General features: G+C 43.2%; 1 protein-coding gene across 2 annotated transcripts in view; it reads left to right on the top strand.

The window, feature by feature from the left end:
* DOCK8 (dedicator of cytokinesis 8) overlaps positions 1-20193 on the top strand; it is a 237852-nt gene extending 217659 nt beyond the window's left edge. For both annotated transcript variants that reach the window (XM_040248157.1, XM_040248226.1), the window contains 5 exons: positions 2332-2568; positions 5020-5163; positions 6398-6504; positions 16215-16385; positions 16760-20193. In XM_040248157.1, the coding sequence (XP_040104091.1) occupies positions 2332-2568; positions 5020-5163; positions 6398-6504; positions 16215-16385; positions 16760-16820 (720 nt within the window). In that variant the 3' untranslated portion in view covers positions 16821-20193. The remainder of the gene's footprint in view (positions 1-2331; positions 2569-5019; positions 5164-6397; positions 6505-16214; positions 16386-16759) is intronic.
* Positions 20194-21366: the final 1173 nt, after the last annotated feature.

Here is a 21366-nt window from a genome sequence, read left to right as displayed (position 1 = left end):
GTTCTGATGCTCAGCATGCAGAGTTAGTGTCAGACTCCGCCAGCTAAGGCTCAGTCCTGCAGGAGCTTGCCCTCACTTCAGATGCCAACCTCAAGTGGGACCCCAAGCAGCCTGCATTTCTGACCAGACAAATACAAATGTGTCGGTTCCCTTGGCACTTTTCAGTAGATAATCCACTAGAATGACTCTCAGAACTCAGAAAAGGACTATACTGATGCTTATAGTTTTGTGCTAAAGGTTGCACAAAGGGCTAGTTCTATCCCAGAGCTTCTATGCCTTCTCCTTGTGGAATCCAGGCCTGGTGCCCTCCTGACATATCAATGTGTTCACCAACCGAGAAGCTCCACTGAGCCTTGTTGTCCAGGGTTTTTATTGAGATCCCATTACATAGGCATGTTTGATTAAAACAGCAACTATATTACTGAACTCAGTCGCCAACCTGCTCCTACCCCAGCACTCAGGCTGGCCCAGAGTCCCAATTGTCTAATCTGAAGATTATTCTTATTGATGACCAGCCATCATTCTGAAGCTATCAAGGGGCCCACCATGAGTTACTTCATAAGAAAAACAGTGACTATCACTGAGGAAATTCCGAGAGGTTTTGAAGCTCTGTGCTAGGAAAGAAAGACAAAGACCAGATAAGGACAAAGGCAGGGTGATAACTGCCTGCTCAGCCCAGATATGTATGTGAGAGAGATTTCTGAGCTGTTGGACATAATGCAAGTTCAAGGTATTTTTAAGGCCTGGGGAACAGAGGAGCAGTTGCCATCCAGCAGGCTTATGAAGTGAGGAATCTAAACTCTTCTCTCAGTTCTGCCCTCCAAGATATTATGAAGAGGATGCCAGTAGGAAGAAAGTGTCCAAATATAAGAGTTTGTTTTTCTACATATTTCAAAGGACTTACTTCAGATACATTCCCTAATCTAAGCTTGAAGCAATAACCGTGGTGAGTAGAAGTGCTTCACACAGAAATGTTTGAGGTCTTTGAAAGACAAGATTGGCTGTTTACCCATGGTGAGCTATGCACAGCACTTGCCATGTAGAGTTATTAGTGACATATCTGACGGAGGGTGCTTTGTTCCCCTCTGCTAAAAATGCCCAAAGCAAGTTGTGAGACTTTTAAATGAGAATCTGTACCCAGGATTATAACCAGATTTCATTCACACTAAATAGTGATTTATGTGTATTTATTAATAGCCAGTGGCCTTATCTGTCCATTTCAGTGGATGAGTGTTGCAGAGTTGGTGGCCATTATCATGCTTTTCTTTAAGGCCTTCTTTCTTAATAAGTGCTCTTCTTCATAGTGTGTTGGTATGGGTGCGTGTGTATGTGCATACATTTTAAAATTAAATATATGCTCTAAAACTCCCTTTTTTTGTGTGTGTCTCTATGAATTTTAAATCAAGAGATAAGTTCCGTCACCCCAAAATATTTATTTCCCCATGCCTCTTTGTGGTCATCCCCTCCCTCCATTTTTAGCCCCTGAAAGTCATTAATCTATATTCTGTCTCTGTCGTTTTGTTTTTTCCAGAATGCCATATAAATAGAATCATACAATAAATAAACAGAATTACACAGCCGTTTGAGTCTGACTTCTTTCACTTAGCACAATGCGTTTGTGACTCACCTATATTGTAATGGTCCGTTCCATTTCTCTACTGAGTAGTATTCTGTTGTGCGGATGTACCAGGCTTTGTTTATCCATTCCCCACTTGAGGAACACTTGGGTTGTTCCTAGTTTTTGTCTATTATGTATTGTGCTGCTATAGACATTTGAGTCCAGGGTTTAATATAAACACGAGTTTTCATTTCTGTTGGCACACACACCAAAGTGGGGTTGCTGGGTCGTATGATGCATATAATTCAACAGTATGAGAAACTGCCAGTCTGTTTCATAAGGTGGCTGTACCATTGTACATTCACACCATCAGTGTATGAAAGCTCCAGCAGCTCCCTGTCCTTGCCATTGGTATTGTCAGTTTCCTTTAGTTTGGCCATTCTGATAAGCATGGTTGTTCTGAAAAGCCAAGTTTTGCTTCTTCTGAATAGCTGTTTGCAAATTCTCACACCAAGTTTCAGTTGGGTCATGAGCTCTGCTAGGAGGGGCAGCTTGTGGACCCGACTTCACCCTGCCTTCACCTTCTCCCAGTCCTGTCTCTCATCTCCTCGGGGGTGGAGAGGAAGGATGGCTAACAGCTGATGCATCCCCTAGTTCTCTCAGCTTTGTGAGCACAGAGGGGCGGTGCTGCCTCTCTCTGTCCCGCGGGCCCCCCCAGTGCGCCCTGGGTGGTCGTGTGCAGACCAGCTCATCCCTCCCCTTTCCCCACTCAGGCCTACATACAGATCACTTTCGTGGAGCCCTACTTTGATGAGTATGAGATGAAAGACAGGCTAACCTACTTTGAGAAGAACTTCAACCTACGGAGGTTCATGTACACCACCCCCTTCACCCTGGAGGGCCGGCCTCGGGGCGAGCTGCATGAGCAGTACCGGCGGAACACCATCCTGACCACCCTGCACGCCTTCCCCTACATCAAGACCAGGATCAGCGTCGCCCAGAAGGAGGAGGTAAAGGCACTGGGGGGAATGGGCTTGGACAGTGGCCATGACTGAGCCAGTGGGCCTGGGTCTCCTCCCAGGATGACACAGGCTGCCTTCATGCTCCTTCACGGCAGACTCACATAAAAATCTAAAAAGGGATGCCTTTGAATTATTATTAAGGTGGTTATCCTCTCACTGCAGTGGTGCCAGGGAATCCCATTTAGGCAACTGCATGCTTTATGGCACACTTGATATTTAAATATATTCTGTTTTAAAGTTATATCTTTAATAGAAATATATGTACACGATTGTAACATTTACTTTGTATTTATATTTTAATGTTAAATTTACATGAAATATAAAATTTTTAAAGATTTTATTTAAATTTTTACATATTTGAAAGCTTCAGGTGCTTCCAACAGCATTCTGTTGTTAATTATCAGAGACAGGAACAACACGTGAGTAGCCCCAAGGAGCTGATGTTGAGCTGTAGGAGGGCACCATGCCAGTTAGACAGGTGATCAGTTGTCTTCTAGTCCCAGCATCCTCCTGTGACATTGCACAAGGCACTTATCTTCATCAGTTTCCCTATCTGAGCGTTGATACAGAAAAGACCTCTGTCTTCTGGTTCCGTGTGTAGCAAAAGACCTCAAATTCATGGATCAAGAAAATGTCTCAAGCTACAGAATTGTTGAAAATTAGACATAAGCATTTTCTTTTAGTTTAAAAGACGTACATGTGCATTAATTTGTCATTCATTTTGTGTAGAGTCACTGCCTTGCCTGTGATTTAGGGTTGGCTGATCACAATTCAGCATTGTCTTTCTTGTATAAACCTCACCCATAATGCAATGTCCATGTGTTCGGTTTTGGTTTCTGTAAAGCAAAGTGAGAGCTTAAAGACCCTTGTAAAACAACATGAGAGCAGAATGCTTCTAGATTTTTATGACTTTTTTTTTTTTTTTTTTGCCCCTAGCTTTTGACCGTTGTCTTGAGCACACCTAATAAGACAGGAATCTTTATAGCAACTCAGTTTCTCAACTTCTTGCCCAAGCATTAGCTTGGTTTTCATAGAAACAACTCTTCTTTCCACACCCATAGTTCACCAGTTTATGCATTACTGAATTAGATTAGGTCATTAAAATAACAAGTATAACAGGCGTAAGCAAGTTGGTGAACAAACACAAATGAACTGTGGTGAATAACACACCTCCTTGTACAGAAGCACAGGGACCGAGCTTCCTGGAGAGTTGCCCACCAGCTCATGTGTTCAGCAACCACATCACAGTATGGGTTTCACAGAGGGCAAAGAAAGCCGAAACTGATGACTTGGCTAAGAGAAGGTTCACTGCGAAGGCACCTGCTGTATTTCTTACTCTTTTAGACTTCTGAGCACTAGGACAGGTTGGTACAGCACAGAAATAAAATCATGGTCTCAGTAAGAGTCTGCACAGTTTTTCTTGGCCATTTGTAGTTCCTCCAAGAATGTCACTATGTTAGTTTGTTAAGGCTAATATAACGAAGTACCACAGATTGGGTGGCTTAGAAACAAAAATTAATTGTCTAATCATTCCAGTGACCAGAAGTCAAAAATCAAGGCACTGGCAGAGTTGCTTCCTTCTGAAAGACATGAGGGAAGGTTCTGTTCCAGACCTCTTTCCTTAGCTTGCAGATGGCTGCCTTCTCCCTGTGCTTCTTACATCATCTTCCCCCTGTGCATATCCATGTGTCCAGATTTCTTCTTCTTAGATGGACATATAAGTCATGTTGGATTAGGCCCATCCTAATGACTTTCTTTGAACTTGATTACCCTTGTAAAGACCCTATCTCAGTTAAAGTCACATTCTGAAATACTGGGGTCTAGGACTTCAACACCTGAATTTAGAGGGGACATGACTCCACCAATAACATTTAGACCATACTCCAAACCAACAGAACTTAACAACTAGCAGATTGACCCTGAAGAGAATTCTGTTTATCAAGAATTCAGCTTCAAGGTGATTTAGAGAAAGCACACATGATGCCAAAATCTTGTGTTATGGTGGAGAAGAAATGCTTTCCCAATTTTAAGTCAAGTAACTTGTTCAACAATAGGAAAGGAAACCTAACAGTGTATAAGAAACATGGATTTTGAATGTGGATATTATTGTGGTCAAAATCTGACCTCCCCACTTATGACCAGTGTCATTTTGTGGCCCTTACTTCACCTTACAAATCCTTCTTTGATTGTAAAGTGGAGAGAATAGGAGGTGGTTTAAAGAGGTAAATGATAAATGTATGTAAAGCTTCCAGTACATAATAAGTACTCAAGAAATGTTAGACTCTTCCTTCCTCTTAACCTGTCAAGATTATTCTAAATTGCTCTGCAAGCCTTCACTGATGCTTCAAACCCAAGTGTCCTCTTTGCCATAGCTCCATGCTTGCTCATGGCTTATAAGACCTGACAATGACCTTCCCTACATTTATGTTTCACGTTCAGTTTGTTTTGACACCAATTGAAGTTGCCATTGAAGATATGAAGAAGAAGACTCTGCAGTTAGCAGTTGCCATTAACCAGGAGCCTCCTGATGCCAAGATGCTTCAGATGGTGCTGCAAGGCTCTGTTGGAGCTACTGTCAATCAGGTAAGCAAAACTAGCTAGTGGCAGCTCCTCTGGTTCTCGTTATTTTGATTTTCATTATATGTCTGCACCCTCCTTCCTTGAAGTCAATGAGAAGTCTGATCAACATGCCAAAGGTGTTCTTAAACTTAGACTGGACACCTGAGGTCTCTTCAGCTTCGTGTAACAACCAAAGGTAGGTAAGAAATCCTAGAGCTGAGTGGCCTGTGTCTCAGGAGTACCATTTCCTTGGAGAAGTCTTCAGCTGGGGCCAGTTCTGGCATATGATCCAGGTGGAGTGCTTAGTCATCTCCACTTTAGGCAGACTTGTTGCAGGGCTTGAGATGAATCTTAAGAATGCCATAGGAGAGAAGGGAAAGGGGCTAGAACATCCACCTCCTGCATCAGTCAGATGAAACCAGTATGTCAGGAGCACTGCAAAGCAGGAGTGACCTGGAACCCTGCTTCCTGGGCCACTTCAAAATGGACTGAATCTTCTCAGATTCATTAGAATTCTAACTCCAGTCTCACCATGGAACTGATCTAGCCTCAGATGGAGGGAGTGCTAACAGTTCTGTCTGTCCAGTGTGCTTCTGTAATTTCAGAACTAAATCTACACACCTTAACACTCAAAACTCAATGAGTATCATGACCCTTTCCTCACTCTGCACAGCTGAACTCCCCTGCAAAAATTCTGTGCCCAGAGAATATCAAGGTGACAGAAATGGTATTCATTACATTTCCAAGATCAGAAAATATTAAGAAGCTTTTGCTTTTTGTAAGTCCCAATCTTTTAATGAAAATGGAAGACTTTATAAGCCCTCAACCATGTGGATTAGGCACATACTGTGCATATCTCTGACTCAAGCCAGCAATTACACAAAATGGTGCTTGCCACTAGGGCAACTAGACAAATGAATATGAATGGGTGGATCAAGACAATCCCTGTTTTCAGGAAAGCAACTCTAATCATATACCATTTAATGTCGTATATTACCTTTATATATGAAGGAAAATCTATTATTAATACCATTTGATTAAGGAAATACATTTATGCTTTTGAATGTTCTCCTAAAACTGTAGACTCTTCCTAGGGAATCAATATTTTCCTGAGTTCAAGACCTTCCTTGATTTTTTTGTTTCAGTTTAACTAACTACAGAAGTAAATGTTCAAACTAAGAAGTTGCTCCAACATTTTCTCCCAAGTAATTTCACTTTCTTTCCAACATCAGTAATGTTTTTCACTTTTTTCTATCAGGGACCACTGGAAGTAGCCCAAGTATTTTTGGCTGAAATTCCAGCTGACCCAAAACTTTATCGGCATCACAACAAGTTGAGATTATGCTTTAAGGAATTCATAATGCGGTAAGAGGGGAAATGACTGGGAGTTCAGTAGAGCTGTGGTTCTCAAAGTGTGGTTCCCAGGCCAGCAGCTTCTGCATCCCTTGAGAACATTGCTAGCGAGGGAGATTCTCAGATACCAGTCAGACACACTGAGTAAGAATCTCCAGAGATGGGGCCCAGCAGCCTGTATTTTAACAAGGCTCCAGATGATTCGGATGCATGCTCAAGTTGGAGAGGCCTCTGCCGAGCAACGCTACTTGCACTAGTAACTAACAAACTGCATGGTGCTTTCATTTTTATCATCTCCCATGTGCCCCAGAGTCACATTGCAAATAAAGTAAGTCTTCATTTTACAAAAGAGGAAATGGAGGGTCAGAGATGGGAGACGATTGACTTAAGGTCACACAGCCAGTTAGTAGCAGAGTTGAGTTCACACCAGGTCTTCTGAATCCAAAGAGCCCACACTTCCTTCAGTTTGCTGATATTCCACAGTGCATTAGAGCCTGAGAGTTTCCTGGCATTGGCAGTCTTTGTAATTTCCCATCATACAATAACTGATTTTTAGAAATGTAAGACACTGCCTCAAACTGAGAGATAGAGTCAAGATTCTGTAACTGGAAGTTTACAAAGCTGTTATTGCGATGGCAGTTCCCACTGGCAGACAAGCCTCTTCTCCACTCTTGAATTCTGAAGTAGAGCTGGCTGCCAGAGCGTCCTGTTGAGCCTAGATAGGAAGTGAGTCTTGAGGCAGTCTTCCAAGCTGCTGCAGTGCAGACCAGTGCAGAACCTTAGAGCAGCATATAAAGTATAGAAATATCTTTGTTTGGCAGGGGGGGTAAAGGAGGCTAAAAGTTAAAGCTTGCTGAATTCAGTGAAAACTCACCAGAATGCTACTGTCAGGTGAGGTTTTCCTCCTTCACAGGCCTTAGTGAGACGAACATAAATTTGCTATGTATAAAGGAGACATTCTTTGTCCTACGGTGAATCACAACTGCTTAGTAATACGGGGTGTGTGTGTGTGGCTGTGTATATGTGTGTGCATGCATCCATATGTGCACACGTACATACACACACAGAAATTATCTTTATTGTTTTATATTTTAATTGCTTCCTGTATTTCCTAGCAATTTTGACATTATACCAAAACTAGATATTCTTCAGTAAACACTGCATTTTCATAAAACAAAAGCCTAGAAGAATATTGGGGGAATTTTTAAAGATTAATATATTTCCCACATAGTTTCATTTAATATGAGCTATGCGGGGATTCCTCAGCAAACCAGTGGTTAAGGTTCTGTGCTTTCATTGCTGAGGATGCAGGTTCAATCCCTGGTCAGGGAACTAAAATCCCATAAGCCATGCAGTGTAGCCAAAAAAGTAAATAAATAAAAATAGTCAATCTTATTTTTAAAATGAGTTATGGTGAAAGGCTCCTGATGGTGACAGTGACCTGGGCCTCTCTGAACCTGTGCAAGGACCTGTTTAATGAGCACACACACTGGGACTCAGGTATGATAGTAGTTGTGGGAATGCAGGAGCTGGGTATTCCTCAGCTCCTGACAAGAGGACTTTTATTTGGCTAAACATCAAAGCTATGCAGCTTGTGCTAAGAACTGTAGAGAGTGCAAGAAATACAGGGTTACGGAGTTCAGAAGAGAAGAGTTGGTTGCAGGCTGGAGTGACTGGGGAAGGCTTTATGGGATAACATTACTGACGCCTTGTCTTGAGTATGTAGGTGGTAGGAAGAGGGCAACGGGAAGAGGGAGCCATCACTGGTAAAGGGGCTGACAGGAGCGCAAGCCGCAGAGGCAGGGGTGTCCTTGGTGCTCCTGGGCTCCTCTGAGCTAGCAAGGGCATTGCGTTCTGTGGGCACGCCAGCACAGGGAGGAGAGCCTGGGAAGACAGTGGTATTGCTAAATAAATAGGTCTTTGAATAGAATATAAATGTAAAAGGAAGCTTGCTAAGAGAAGCAATTTTCTGTTTCTTAGTTAAAATGTCCTTATAAATCTACTGAACAAGCATTTCTAATTAGCTTCCAGCTTGAGGACAAGTGACTACAAAGAGAACCAGAGCTGAGTCAAAGCAGTCCCAGGCCAGATATACAAAAGGAGATGAATTTTCTTAGGGATGATCCTCTAGCAAAGTCATGTATTAGACTTTTGATGGTGAAGTTATCTTTCTCCCCAGATGGCCTGCAAAACTGGTTGCTTTCCAAAATCAAATCCACCATTTAAAATGTTGTTCTCCAACCCTTCCAGTGATTCCTATGGGAAAACAAGCTGTAGTCCTTCCCCTGTGCTGGGTGGGAAGCCGCCCTGTTCTGGGAAAGCCTCAAGAACATCTGTTGGTGCTTTTCAAACATTTGCTGTGCAAACAGACTGAGAATCTTGTTAAAATGCAGACTCTGATTCAGTGGTTCTGGGGTGGGCCTGAGACTCTGCATTTCTAACAAGCTTCCAGGTGCTGCTAAGGCTGCTGGATGGAACTGAACTTTGAACAGAGACTGTTAAAAATGTAGAGGTTGCTTGATTGGCCCCATATCACATTTTCTCCTCCCCTCCCCCTCTCCAAGGGCTCCCTCCATCAGGTCCTGCCTGTTGTCACTCAGCATTTTCTCCCCTTTTCCTCCCTTCAAAACAGTGAACATGCCATTACTTTTACACTTTTTAACAACTGTAGATGCCAGTTCATTCATCCATCAAACAGTTACTTTGTACCAGGCACCACACTACATGTGTGCCAAAGCAAAGTCCTAGTACAAATGAGACAAGGCTATAGGTGATATAGTACTTCTGCTCACTACTTCACTGTCAAAGTCAGAGGACAGTGACTTTCTTTCCACTTTATTTCACATGGATCAAAAGTAGTGGGCGAGACTGTGGTGAAGGTTGCATGCTGCTGCTGCTGCTAAGTCGCTTCAGTCATGTCCAACTCTGTGCAGCCCCAGAGACAGCAACCCACCAGGCTCCCCCATCCCTGGGATTCTCCAGGCAAGAACCCTGGAGTGGGTTGCCATTTCCTTCTCCAATGCAGGAAAGTGAAAAGTGAAAGTGAAGTCGCTCAGTCACGTCCTACTCTTCACGACCCCATGGACTGCAGCCCACCAGGCTCCTCCATCCATGGGATTTTCCAGGCAAGAGTACTGGAGTGGGGTGCCATCGCCTTCTCTGGAAGGTTGCATAACCATATTAAACTATAAATTTACAGTTTAATACATAAATGATGATTAAACTCATCAAACTGTACATTTACAAGGGTGAATTTGATGATCTGTAATTTATACCTTCAACACAAGTAGCAGCTGAGGAAACCTTCCTTTCCTCCATGGCTTAATTGTTTCTCAAGGCCAGTCAGCAAGCTGCAGCTCTGCAATGAATAGAGAAACTGCTCAAGTTGTTGGTACCAGCGTATTTTTTCCACGAACGCTGCTCTCTGCAGAGGTGACACAGGACTGGGAAATGTTTGGGCATGAAAGCGTTCCTGGGTTTGCCTTGAGTGAGCGCCAGCTTCTCAGCAGGCTTGGGCCATAGGTATATCAGTAAGCCCAGAGTTCCAAGGTGAACATAAATGAGCCTGGAAAAGTGAAAAAGTGTTAGTTGCTCAGTTGTATCTGACTCTCTGAGACTCCACAGACTGTAGCCCACCAGATTCCTCTGTCTATGGAATTCTCCAGGCAAGAATACTGGAGTGGGTAGCCATTGCCCTCTCCAGGGGATCCTCCCAACCCAGGGTTTGAACCCAGATGTCCCACATTGCAGGCAGACCATTTACCGTCTGAGCCACCAGGGAAACCCGCTATAAGTTAGCCTTCCGATGCTGACCGCTAATGGCGGAAATGTATGCTCCCGGTTATACTGTACCTGGGTCCCACTGCTAGGCAGTGGCCTTTCTGACTCAGCTGTGACAGACTGGCTGGAGCAGTAAAGAACCTGGCAGGCTGACCTGCTGCGGCTGATGCTCACCCAGCCAGTCCTGCAGCTCTCCAGATGGTTGCCAAGCTGGGGCCCTGATTCCCCTTCTGAATCATCTCCAGGTTTCAGAAGCCAAGATGGAGAGGTACAGCATTCTGTATCCCTCCTTTGCTCCCCAGAGCATGCAGACCATTCAAAACACTGAAATCTGTGTCAGTCTGTATTTTTCATTTTTCTTGTATTTCTTAGCTTAGGCCGCTATAACAAAGTATCCCAGATTGAGTAGCTGAACAACAGACATTTATTTCTCACAGTGGTAGAGGCTGGGAGACCAAGATTAAGGGGCCAGCAGATTCAGTCGAGGTTCTCCCTCTTACTTGCTTAACCATCTTCTCACTGTATCCTTACATAGTAGAGAGAAGAAGCAGACAGTTCTCTGGTCTCTTTCTATGAGGGCATTAATCCCATCATATGGGTCCCACCCTTACAGCCTAATTTTAACCTTCATTCCTCCTAAAGGCCCTACTTCCAAATCACATCACATGGGGGTCAGGGCTTCAACATGTGGTTTTGGGGGGGCCACAACCCTTCAGTCCATAACATGTACACTTTCTTATTCCTATAAAGACTAAATGATTTTTAAATTTACTTTTATATTTAAAGAAAAGATAGCAGGACTTGACACCAGTCCCAGATTACCTTTAAGGGATATTGTCTCAGATACATCAATAGAGTCTCACTGCACAAATGGTCATAGAGTCTTGAAAGGACTTATGGTCTGTGAAGATGAAGGAGAGTGAATTTGTCCAAGTGGCCAAAAGAAAGCAACTGTGCAGTGTGGGTGATAAAAGAAACAGTTGGTGAAAAGTGATCTGAGTATTTGGTGGGAAGACAAAGCGTTAAACATCATGAGAGGTTGCTCCGGAGCAGGTCTGTAGTGGGGATGTTTGAAGGACTTGTGTCCCTTTTCCAGGGTCACAGAGACCTGTCTCAGTGGGCCTAGGAGGCTTGACAGAAAACTGAGAGCCGAGCCGAGCAGCACACATGTGCACATGTGCGTGCACACACACGCACGCGCACATACACACCCCTTTGGACCCCACCCCCGCCTTGGTTCTGGGATGTTGCAGTAGGTCCTCAGAATCTGCTTCCAGGTATCAGACTCAAGTTTGGACATATTCCCAAACCCATAGTCCCAATCTCGCCCCTTAAGAGGAGGAGACAGGGCCACTGTGGCTTACCCAAGGGAGGCAGCCCATCCGAGGGAGGTTGGGGGCTTGGGAATATAGGAAGGTCCAGCCACAGCTGCCACTTCTGCCCCGGGGTGCGCCCCCTGCCCGCACAGTGCCCTGTACTTTCAGTCACACGTGCCTCCCCATCAGTGTGATGCGGGCGTCCAGGAACTGTGTCTTCTGTTGAACCGTTACCTGCCTTTCGCCCTAGGAGAAGCAGGCCACACTGGCTGCCCAGCACTTCCCACTGGCAGCCACCCAGCCAGATCTTCAAACACCGAGACCATTCCATCCCCGTAAACCCACTGTATAGATGAAAGAAATGAGGTTGAAGGAGACTGTGATGAGCCCAAGGTCACACAGCAGCTAAGTGGCAGAATCAGGAGTTAGACTAGTCTCCCAGTGAGACAGGCTTCTCCTGGGGTCTGGGATTTGGTAGAGGTCAGGCTGGGAGGGAGGAAATGCTGGAGACAGGGTTGGAGAAAGCCACACAGAGGTGTCCAGCTGAGGTGGCTCTGCCCACGGGACCCTCATATCCTCTGAAGCTCTTCCTGCAAAAAGGTCAGATGTTCTTTAGGTGCCTTGCCACCAAACAATCCTTCCTTCCCTCAAAGGGCCTGGAACATGCGTGTCACTCCAGTCATGGGAGATCAGGGAGCCAGTCTAGTCTTCAGCGTCTCTGTCAGATTCTCCCCTCATTGCAGCAGCTCAGGAGGAACGTGCTGAAGTGTTGCCGGGAAGATGAGAAAAGCAGAATGCCACAGATTGGGACTCCAGAGAGAATAGTTCCAACTTGAGACCAAAGCCATATGCCTAGCTTCTAGCTGGAAGAGCCAGGGTCTTTCCTAGGCAGCATTTGTGGTGTTGGGGTCAGGACTGTGGGCTCTTGAGCCCAGTCATCTGGCCTTAAATACCCACTCTGCCTTAACTACCTTTGTGCCCTTGGGCAAGTTACCCAACCTCAGTTTCCCAAGCTATAAAATGGGAATAAAATAGTAACAACCTCTTAAAGTTCGTATCAAAACAAAGAGAGTCAGTTCATAGAGCTTAGACTAGGACTTGGCACATATGAAGTGACTGATAAATATAACGTTATGGAGCAAATAGAAATGGCATCTATTTGAGTAGGAAAGAGAATGAATCTGAGTTAAATGTAGATATTATCTACCAGTGACTCATCTGCCTCTGTAAGGTTTATACCATAACACATGATAGGGCTGATGAGACATTGGCCTGGGAGCATGAGGCTCTTGGACTTACATCCATGTTTTTTGTCCCCAAAGTTGTGTGACTCTGGACAGGGTACTTCATCTCTACATCTTAGTTTCATCAACTGTGAAAAAAAATGGACTGGAATACAAAATCGCTAAAAGTACATCCTTATTCTTACATAGAACAAATAATTTCTACACATTCTAAGCATTTTATATATTTAATTCATTTAATCTTTATAAAAATTTATGAGGTAGGCTATTATCACCATCATGTCCCAAGTGAAGAAACTAGGGCATGGAATGCATAAGTAACTTGCCTAATGTCACAAAGCCAGTAAGTTGCAAAGCAAGATTCAGAGATGAGTATTCCAGTTCCAGAGTCTGTCCTTTTAACTGTTATGCAATGCAGTTCTCACTAGTCACTACATTCAATTGCTAGTAACAGAGAAAGGAAGTAAGAGTGACTTAAGATAGAAACTTATTTTTCTCTCATATAAAATAAGATCAGAGATAGCCATCCCACAGCTGTGTGTTAGCCACGTAAAGTCATCAGAGATCCTGGCTCTTCCCATTCTTTTGCTCTGCTCTCCTGGTTTTAGCGTATCTATCCTCATAGTCACAAAATGGCTGCTAAGGCTCTGGCAATCCCAATCACATCCTAGGCAAGTATCAGGAATAGAAATGAGGAAAGAGCAAACGTCTACACTCCTTTTAAGAGCTTTCCTAGTGACTTCATTTTATATCTCATCAGACATCCCTTTTTATAAAGGAGGCTAGGGAATGGAGTTTTCCAGGTGGTTATACCACCTGTGTGTGTGCATAACCACTCAGTTGTGTCCAACTCTTTGAAATCCCATGGACGTAGCCTACCAGGCTTCTGTCCATGGGGATTCTCCAGGCAAGAATACTGGACTGGGTTACTGTGCCCTCTTCCAGGGGATCCTCCCAACCCAAGGACTGAACCCAGGTCTCATGCATTGTGGGTGGATTCTTTATGTCTGAGCCATTAGGAAGCCCGGGTTTACCACCTAGAGTTCTGTTGGTAAGCAAGACAGGGAATGGATGTTGATGAAGCAACTAGCAATTTTTTGTCATACTTAGGGACTGATGGGTGAGCTGTGCTGAAGGAACATTGCAGAGGAGGGAGGGAAGAGATCCAGAGGGTCAGGGCTCATGGCCACGCTCTCTGTAGAAAAGACATCTAACTCCTTAGGTAGAGGCCTATGAGAGTTACTCTCCAAAAAACCAGGAACAGTGTTCTGAAAGCACAACTTCCTGTCCTTTCTAGTCCCCATAAGTCTGGTTTCTGTAGGACTCTGCTGAAAAACCCCAGCACATTGACTGTAAGAAAATGCTTGTGTTCAGTGAACTATCGACAAAGTGAACAGCTAGGGAGGGGGCCATCTGGAACAGTGTATCACTGAGTGAAAGCTGTCACTTTCAGATGTCTGTGGACGTAATAAAAGTGTTACAGATAAGACCATTTTAAAAAATTATTTGTAATATACTTTTATGATCCTGTATACATTACCCAAGAGATCTGGCTCTTCTCTAGGAGGGAACTTTAATTCATGGCTCTCTTTAGTTTATGAATTTAAATTAGCATAATGAAAATTATTTTAATTTTTGTAAGAAACTAGAGATTATAATCCAAATGGAAGAAAGAAATACAGAAAACATCTATGAAATACTTTGTTATAAAATTTGTTAAAATATAAAGTTACTTTATACAAGTATGAGTCTTCATTCTACCTATTAATATATTTGTCTTTTTAAAACACTATGTGTATCTGTAGATATTATGTCTTCTGATAACAAAGATCGTAGAGAGTGTAGTTACTTCGGAAGTTTGCAGAGTAGCCCATCGCCAAGTTAGCAATTCACTTCTGCAGGCCTCTCATCTGCCAAGGTTACCAAACTGGGCCTTGAAGTCACCCTGAAACTGATTTCATTTTACACATGGTGGTAGCTCATAATTGTTAGTTAAGGGGCAATAAAAAAAATAATAAGGGGTGATGTAGATTTCTCAGGATTCAAAGACTGTATACCTCCCCTTCCTACCTCTTCCCTGAAACCTTTGATATACAACCTTGGGTATACTACAGTTTGCTTCAGTTAATGTCAGACTTCAAAGATAGGTGAAAATCCAGTTGCAGAAGGCCTCTAGGGTGCATTGAATCAAACCTTTCTTCTAAAGCAGGCGGATTCCATGATGAAGCTGTGTCCATAGGTTTAATGTTGCTCAGGCCAGGTGGCTTTCCCCTGCCCCACAGCTACATGCCACCTGATTACTTCGTCATTCTGAGCATGTTCAGTGCTAATAGGGAGGATTTGATAGCAAGGCCTGGGTATCCTTGTTGTTGCTGTTCAGTTGCTAAGTCATGTCCCATTGTTTGTGACCCCATAGACTGTAGCCCTCTAGGCTCCTCTGTCCATGGGATTCCCCAGGCAAGAATACTGGAGTGGGTTTCCATTTCTTTCTCCAGGGGATCTTCCCTGGCAGGGATTGAACCCACATCTCCTGCATTGGCAGGGAAGTTCTTTACCACTGAGTCACCAGGTATCCCCAGTAACACTACCCGAAGCAAGCACCACTATTAGGAAAACAGTTTAAACCATGTTGATCCTGGGAATCCAATGCACCTGAATCATTGCTAATCGTTGTTGTAGTTCAGTCACTAAATCATGTCCAACTCTTTGCGACCCCATGGACTACAGCACGCCAGGCTTCCCTGTCCTTCACCATCTCCCAGAGTTTGCTCAGATTCATGTCCATTGAGTCAATGATGCCATCCAATCACCTCTGTCACCTCCTCCTTCTCCTGCCCTCAGTCTTTCCCAGCGTCAGGGTCTTTTTCAATTAGCTGGCTCTTCGCATCAGGTGGCCAAAGTATTAGAGCTTCAACTTCAGCACAGTCCTTCCAATGAATATTCAGGGTTGATTTCCTTTAGGGTTGACTGGTTTGATCTCCTTGCAGTCCAAGGGACTCTCTCTCTCAAGAGTCTTCTTCAGCACCACAATTCCAAAGCATCAGTTCTACTAGTCATTGCACGTCAGCTAAGTTTTGTCTCTTCGAGGTTTGTTGATAGTAAGTTCCCTTGGGTAAAACAGTATAAAAGGAAAGGCAAGGCTTCGTTATGTTTAAATAAGATAATTTTCTCCTTTGGTATGTAACATCCCGCATGGGAGACAGACTCTAGAACTGGCTTTGCAGTTTATTGACTTTGTGACCTGAGGCAAGTTAGTTAAGCTTCCCATGTTGTAGTTCTTCACTGGAGGTCGTTATGGTTATAGCATACCTGTATGAGTTAAATACACAAAATTTCTATGAAATACAACCTCCTTTTCTCCCCCCTGATTTTTGCTTCTCAGATGCGGGGAAGCTGTAGAGAAAAACAAGCATCTCATCACAGCAGATCAGAGGGAGTATCAGCAGGAACTCAAGAAGAACTACAACAAGCTGAAAGAGAACCTCCGACCAATGATCGAGCGGAAAATTCCGGAACTCTACAAGCCAATATTCAGAGTTGACAGTCAAAAGAGGTGAGAAGAAGGCAGGGGAGGGTAAAGGACAGTCAGAACTGCAGAGCCCCTGGGGGTGGGAGCGGGCCCTGGAATCATAGAAGCTGCCCGAGCATGATCTGTCTGCTCTGCTGGCATCCGGATCCTCCTGCGCCTTCTCCTTGACCTCTCGGGGCCCCTCCTTGTGGCCTTCTGCCAGCATCTTCCCAGGGCCGAATTACTGCCTGGGTTTCTCCTGGCTTAGTGCAAAGGCATGGCTGCACTTTCCCTTGTTTACTTATTTACTGAGTTCCCCATGATAGATGTCCTTTGCTAGTGAATGATCTTCCCCCTCCCTCTCTTTAAAAGGCTAACTGATCTTTCTTTCCTCTGTTCTCTTCCCTCCTTAATTTCAGAGACTCCTTCCACAGATCTAGTTTCAGGAAATGTGAAACCCAGTTGTCACAGGGCAGCTAAGAAAAACTATCCTCACCCAGGAAGACTGGAGGCTCTGTGACCCTGGAGAAGGACCCGCTGGTGCCTAAAACAGGATATTTGCCACCCAGGACACACCACACCCTCCCTGAGTGGACGTTCTCTGAAAGCTCTGGGACCCAAATGAGCGTTGGAAGTTGCACGCAAATGGGGTGCGACCAGACTTCAGACATTTGACAGATGGAGATGCTGGAGGCTGGTTCATCAGGGGTGCCTGTGTTATTTGTTAAGGCGTGCTTTTTCACGTAATTGTACAAAACAAGGCATAAATAACATCTCCTGCTGAGTGGTCAGGCACTGCCTAGACAAGGGATGGCTTCCTCCCATCTGTTTTTGAATTAACCTATATTTAGATAAACCCAAATTGCCCAAGGGAAAATGAAAAAGTTGTCCACCAACCTATTCAGAGTGAACTTGTCCCGTCCCCTTTTTATGGGAAAAAGCTGAACTTGTTGGAGTACAAACATTCCAATAAATCTGTGAGGGGAGGGCTTACTAGCAATCTTAAGATCATGAAGGCTGGAAATCCGGGGATCAATTATTTGTGGACTTGCTTCCCTTTTGGTAATGGTGGACTAATTGTTGTACAGTTATTTTTGCTTTTTGTTAGTTTGACACACGTTAGAGGGGTGCACACGCCACCACTGATGTAGGAGAGGCATGGTACTCTGAGGGACCCGCTCAAAGTTGCAGATGCTGCACTTACTCAAATGGAAACAATTCTCCTCTAAAGCTTGGCTTTTTTTTCTTAATGCTCACTCTTGTATCACTTTTTATTCTCTTCTCTGGGACCAAGTTTATTTTTATAAAAGAGTAATACTTCTGCTTTCATTTCTGAACATTGTGCTGTCCGTCAGCATGTGTACATCAGCTAGAGAATATATTCAGCTTTGGATTCTTTGGACAAAGATGAACAAAGTTATTATTTGAGAATTAAATTATATATTTTTTAATATGACTGATTACCTTGACTGGTACTGAAAACATAATAAGAATTGCAAGCAAAATGTTTCCTTTTGCAACTCGTCTTTTTTCGTTTTGACAACTCACAACTCTCTGGTAAAGCATTTCAGAGAAGAAGAAAGATGCCTAATTATGGCCTTGGTCAAACAGTGCCATCCAGGGTCACACTTCATATATAATATTTAGTCTTGGTGGTCATGAGAGAGAATTTCATTTAGATATCACAGAACTTTTTCATTTATATCATCAGGTATGCATGAATTTTATATTCTGAAAGGATATTTTTCTTTTAATTACTGAAACTTACTAGTTTACATGGCAAACCTTTTGTTCTTTAGACATTTGGGGCAGAACTCTTCCAAAAGTATATGATGTATTTAATTGTTTTCTTAAATGAGTCCATATGACATGCTTTAGTTCCATGTGTTGTTTAGTATCTTCTGTGTGGGAGAAACTGGGTGAGATCAAGGTCAAAGAACATTGTCACTGCCCTCCAGAGCCTCTCAGCTTAGTGAGAAAGAGCATCTGTATGGCTGTAGCCATAATGCACAGCAGACTACAAGAGGCAGTATGGAATATAACCTTTTCTCAGTGACTCGAGAGTGGCCATTTTTATCAACACCAATTATATTGTGCCTTCAGATATAAGGGTTAGGTGCTAAGTCACGTAGGGCTGGCTTTTAACTCTAGGAGCCCTAAAATCTGTGACCTAAAATATTCCAGATTAAATGCCCCCTGCTTTCACTTTCAGTCTCTCTTGTACTACAGTGGGCACCACACGCTTCATAGGTACAAAAACTTGTGTTCACTGTTGCATTCCTGTCTCCTAGCCTAGGACTCCACACACAGAAGACACTTAATAAACATATGTTGAATAATTAAGTGAATGACTGTGAGTAGGCCTGCTTCTAGACCAGCACTGTCCAATAGAAATATAATATGAGCTGCATATGTTATTTTAAATTTTTTGGTAGCTATATTAAAAAATCAGGAAAAGAAACAAGTGACATTAATTTTCATAATACATTTCATTTAACCAATATATACAAAATATTATCAATTCAACATGTAATCAATATAAAAATTATTGACAAGGTACTTTACATTCCTTTTTTTGTACTAAGCCTTCATAATTTGTATGTATGTATTTTATACTTAGAGATTTTTATACTTTACACCTAATCTCAATTTTAAGTTCAGCCACATTTCAGGTGCTTGTAGCCACATGTGGCTAGAGGCTACTATATTGGATGGCACAATTCTAGAATCTCTCAACTTATATGATATGATGCCTCTGATCTGTGTGCTTAGATTATAGATTGGCAAAATAGGAGGAATAGTGTCTAGAGTAAGAAAAAATTCTGACTGAGAGCCCATGGGCTTACCTAGAAGTGAAGCTGGTAGCGTTGGCAAGTGTGAACCCGTCAACACTGGTTTAACTCACACTCTTACTGAACTAACCCTGGCTCTTTTCTCAATTCCAGATAGTTTAGTTGTTCTTTGGGTGTGTGCTCTGTCGTTTCTGACTCTTTGCGACCCTGTGGACTGTAGCCTGTCAGATGCTTCTGTCCATGGAATTTTCCAAGCAAGAATACTGAAGTGAGTTATTATTTCCTACTCCAGGGGAGTTGTTCTTTCTGTAATGGTTATAAATGAAGTGGAGGCATTGCACTTACCTGAGTAATGGCATAAACAAAGAACTTGAACGTTGGTCCTCTGATTGATGATGATGAGTGAGAGTTGCTCAGTGGTGTCCGACTCACTCTGACCCCATGGACTGTAGCCTGCCAGGCTCCTCTGTCCATGGGATTCTCATGGTAAGAAAATTAGAGTGGGTTGCCACTTCCTTGTCCAATGATTATGTATCCTAAATAAGGGATTAAGAAAGAAGCATTTCAGACATTCCTAAGAGTAAAGCAGATTAGGCCTTTTGTGTCCTGAAAGTTAGAGAAAGCTGCTATGCGGTGATAGCCCACTTGATTTTACTTTGCAAACTTCTGTACAAGCTTATGGGAGAAACCTTCTGATTAGCTTCATGCCTCCTTTCCTGTAACAAGGTGTTGAGTGCAACTGTCACCAGGTCTTAAGAATCTCAGGAAAGTGAAACCTGAATTTATTGAGTAGACCTGATTGGGTTTGTCTTAAATGCCATAATACTATTCACTAAGAAGTACTTTCCATAACAGTACATTAGTTATACAAGCAAAAACTTTTAGAGCTGTCACTGATAATTGTGTTTGCAAGTATGTTTGCAAAGACAGGGAGCTTTTGTTTTGCTTTAAATGTATTTTTAAATGCTTATTATCTCAAATGTTGTAATGCTGCTATTAACTAAGTATTTTGCAAAAAAAGAAAAAGACTAAAACTAGAGTTTCTCATATATGGCTCTGTATGTCTGCAGTAACCAGTGTATTCTTTTTTGGACTTAAAGCAGTGTTTCTCAATCTTTTTCACATTCTGGGTGTAAATATTATCTACTAAGGCATAATATAACAGCCAGCCAGCCCCTGAACTCATTAATTTAACACAGCAGTGAACAACACCTGACAAAGTTCCAGTGGATTAGGATCAGTCTAGATGGGCAGTGAGACTTAAGGTCTTGCATGGGAGGTTGCAGTCAAAACATTGGCCAGAGCTGCTTTCATCTGAAGGCTTGACTGAAGCTGGAGGATTCTGTTCTAAGGTGGCTCATTCATAACTTTAGAGAGTTGATGCTGGTCATTGATGGGAGGCCTCAGTTCTTCTGCCTGTGGACCTCAACCCCTTCTGCATGGGTACTCATTGACTTCCCCCCAGAGTGAGCAGTTCAGGAGAAGCAAGCCAAAAGTGGCAATGTCCTTTATGACCTAGTCTCAGAAATCATACTCCCTCATGTCTCCCATATTCTGTTTTTCAGAAGCAAGTCACAAAATTCAGTTCACTTTCAAGGAGAGGAGTAGCAGGCTCTACCTTTGGAATGGAGCAGTCTTATAAAACCTTTGAACATATTCTAAAATCACCGTAACAGGGCACATGAAAATTTTGCATTTGTTGTCTCACTGGGGTAAATGGACAAAGCTACTTGCTTCCAGAGATGACCATCCCTGGACCTCTGGCTGTTCTGAGCCCCTCCCAAGGGCTGGGGTCATCATGCTCAAGTAATATCTATAACTCAGCTCACAGGTGCACCATAGCACCCTATTTGGGAAGCCTTAGCCTAAGGATAGTACTTAGCTGGCAATCTTTTGTAACAGACAGAAAACCAAACTCTAATCAGTGTTTTCAAAGGGGATAGTGGAGTTAATTGGTTCACTTAATAGATTAACACAGATGTAGAATTGGTTCAGACCCAGTTGGATTCAGGGCTTATACCCCTGTCCTAGGCCCATCTTTCATCTCTTGATTTCTCTTGTTTGGCTCCATCCTCAGGCTTTCAGCAGTGCTCCCTGGAAATTCCAGGCTTATCCATCATGAAAAAGGCAGTTGTGAGCCCCACAACCTCACACAACTAAGCTCCACAAAGAAAAGAGATTTTGTGTTCCAGGATTCCGAGGCAAAGTCTTTGGGTTCACTCTGATCGGAGTAG

Source organism: Oryx dammah, unplaced genomic scaffold, assembly GCF_014754425.2.
Source record: "Oryx dammah isolate SB20612 unplaced genomic scaffold, SCBI_Odam_1.1 HiC_scaffold_1, whole genome shotgun sequence".
Classification (NCBI taxonomy): domain Eukaryota; kingdom Metazoa; phylum Chordata; class Mammalia; order Artiodactyla; family Bovidae; genus Oryx; species Oryx dammah.
The sequence above is the reverse complement of the archived record's forward strand: the minus strand, read 5'-3'. Positions and strand labels throughout refer to the sequence as shown.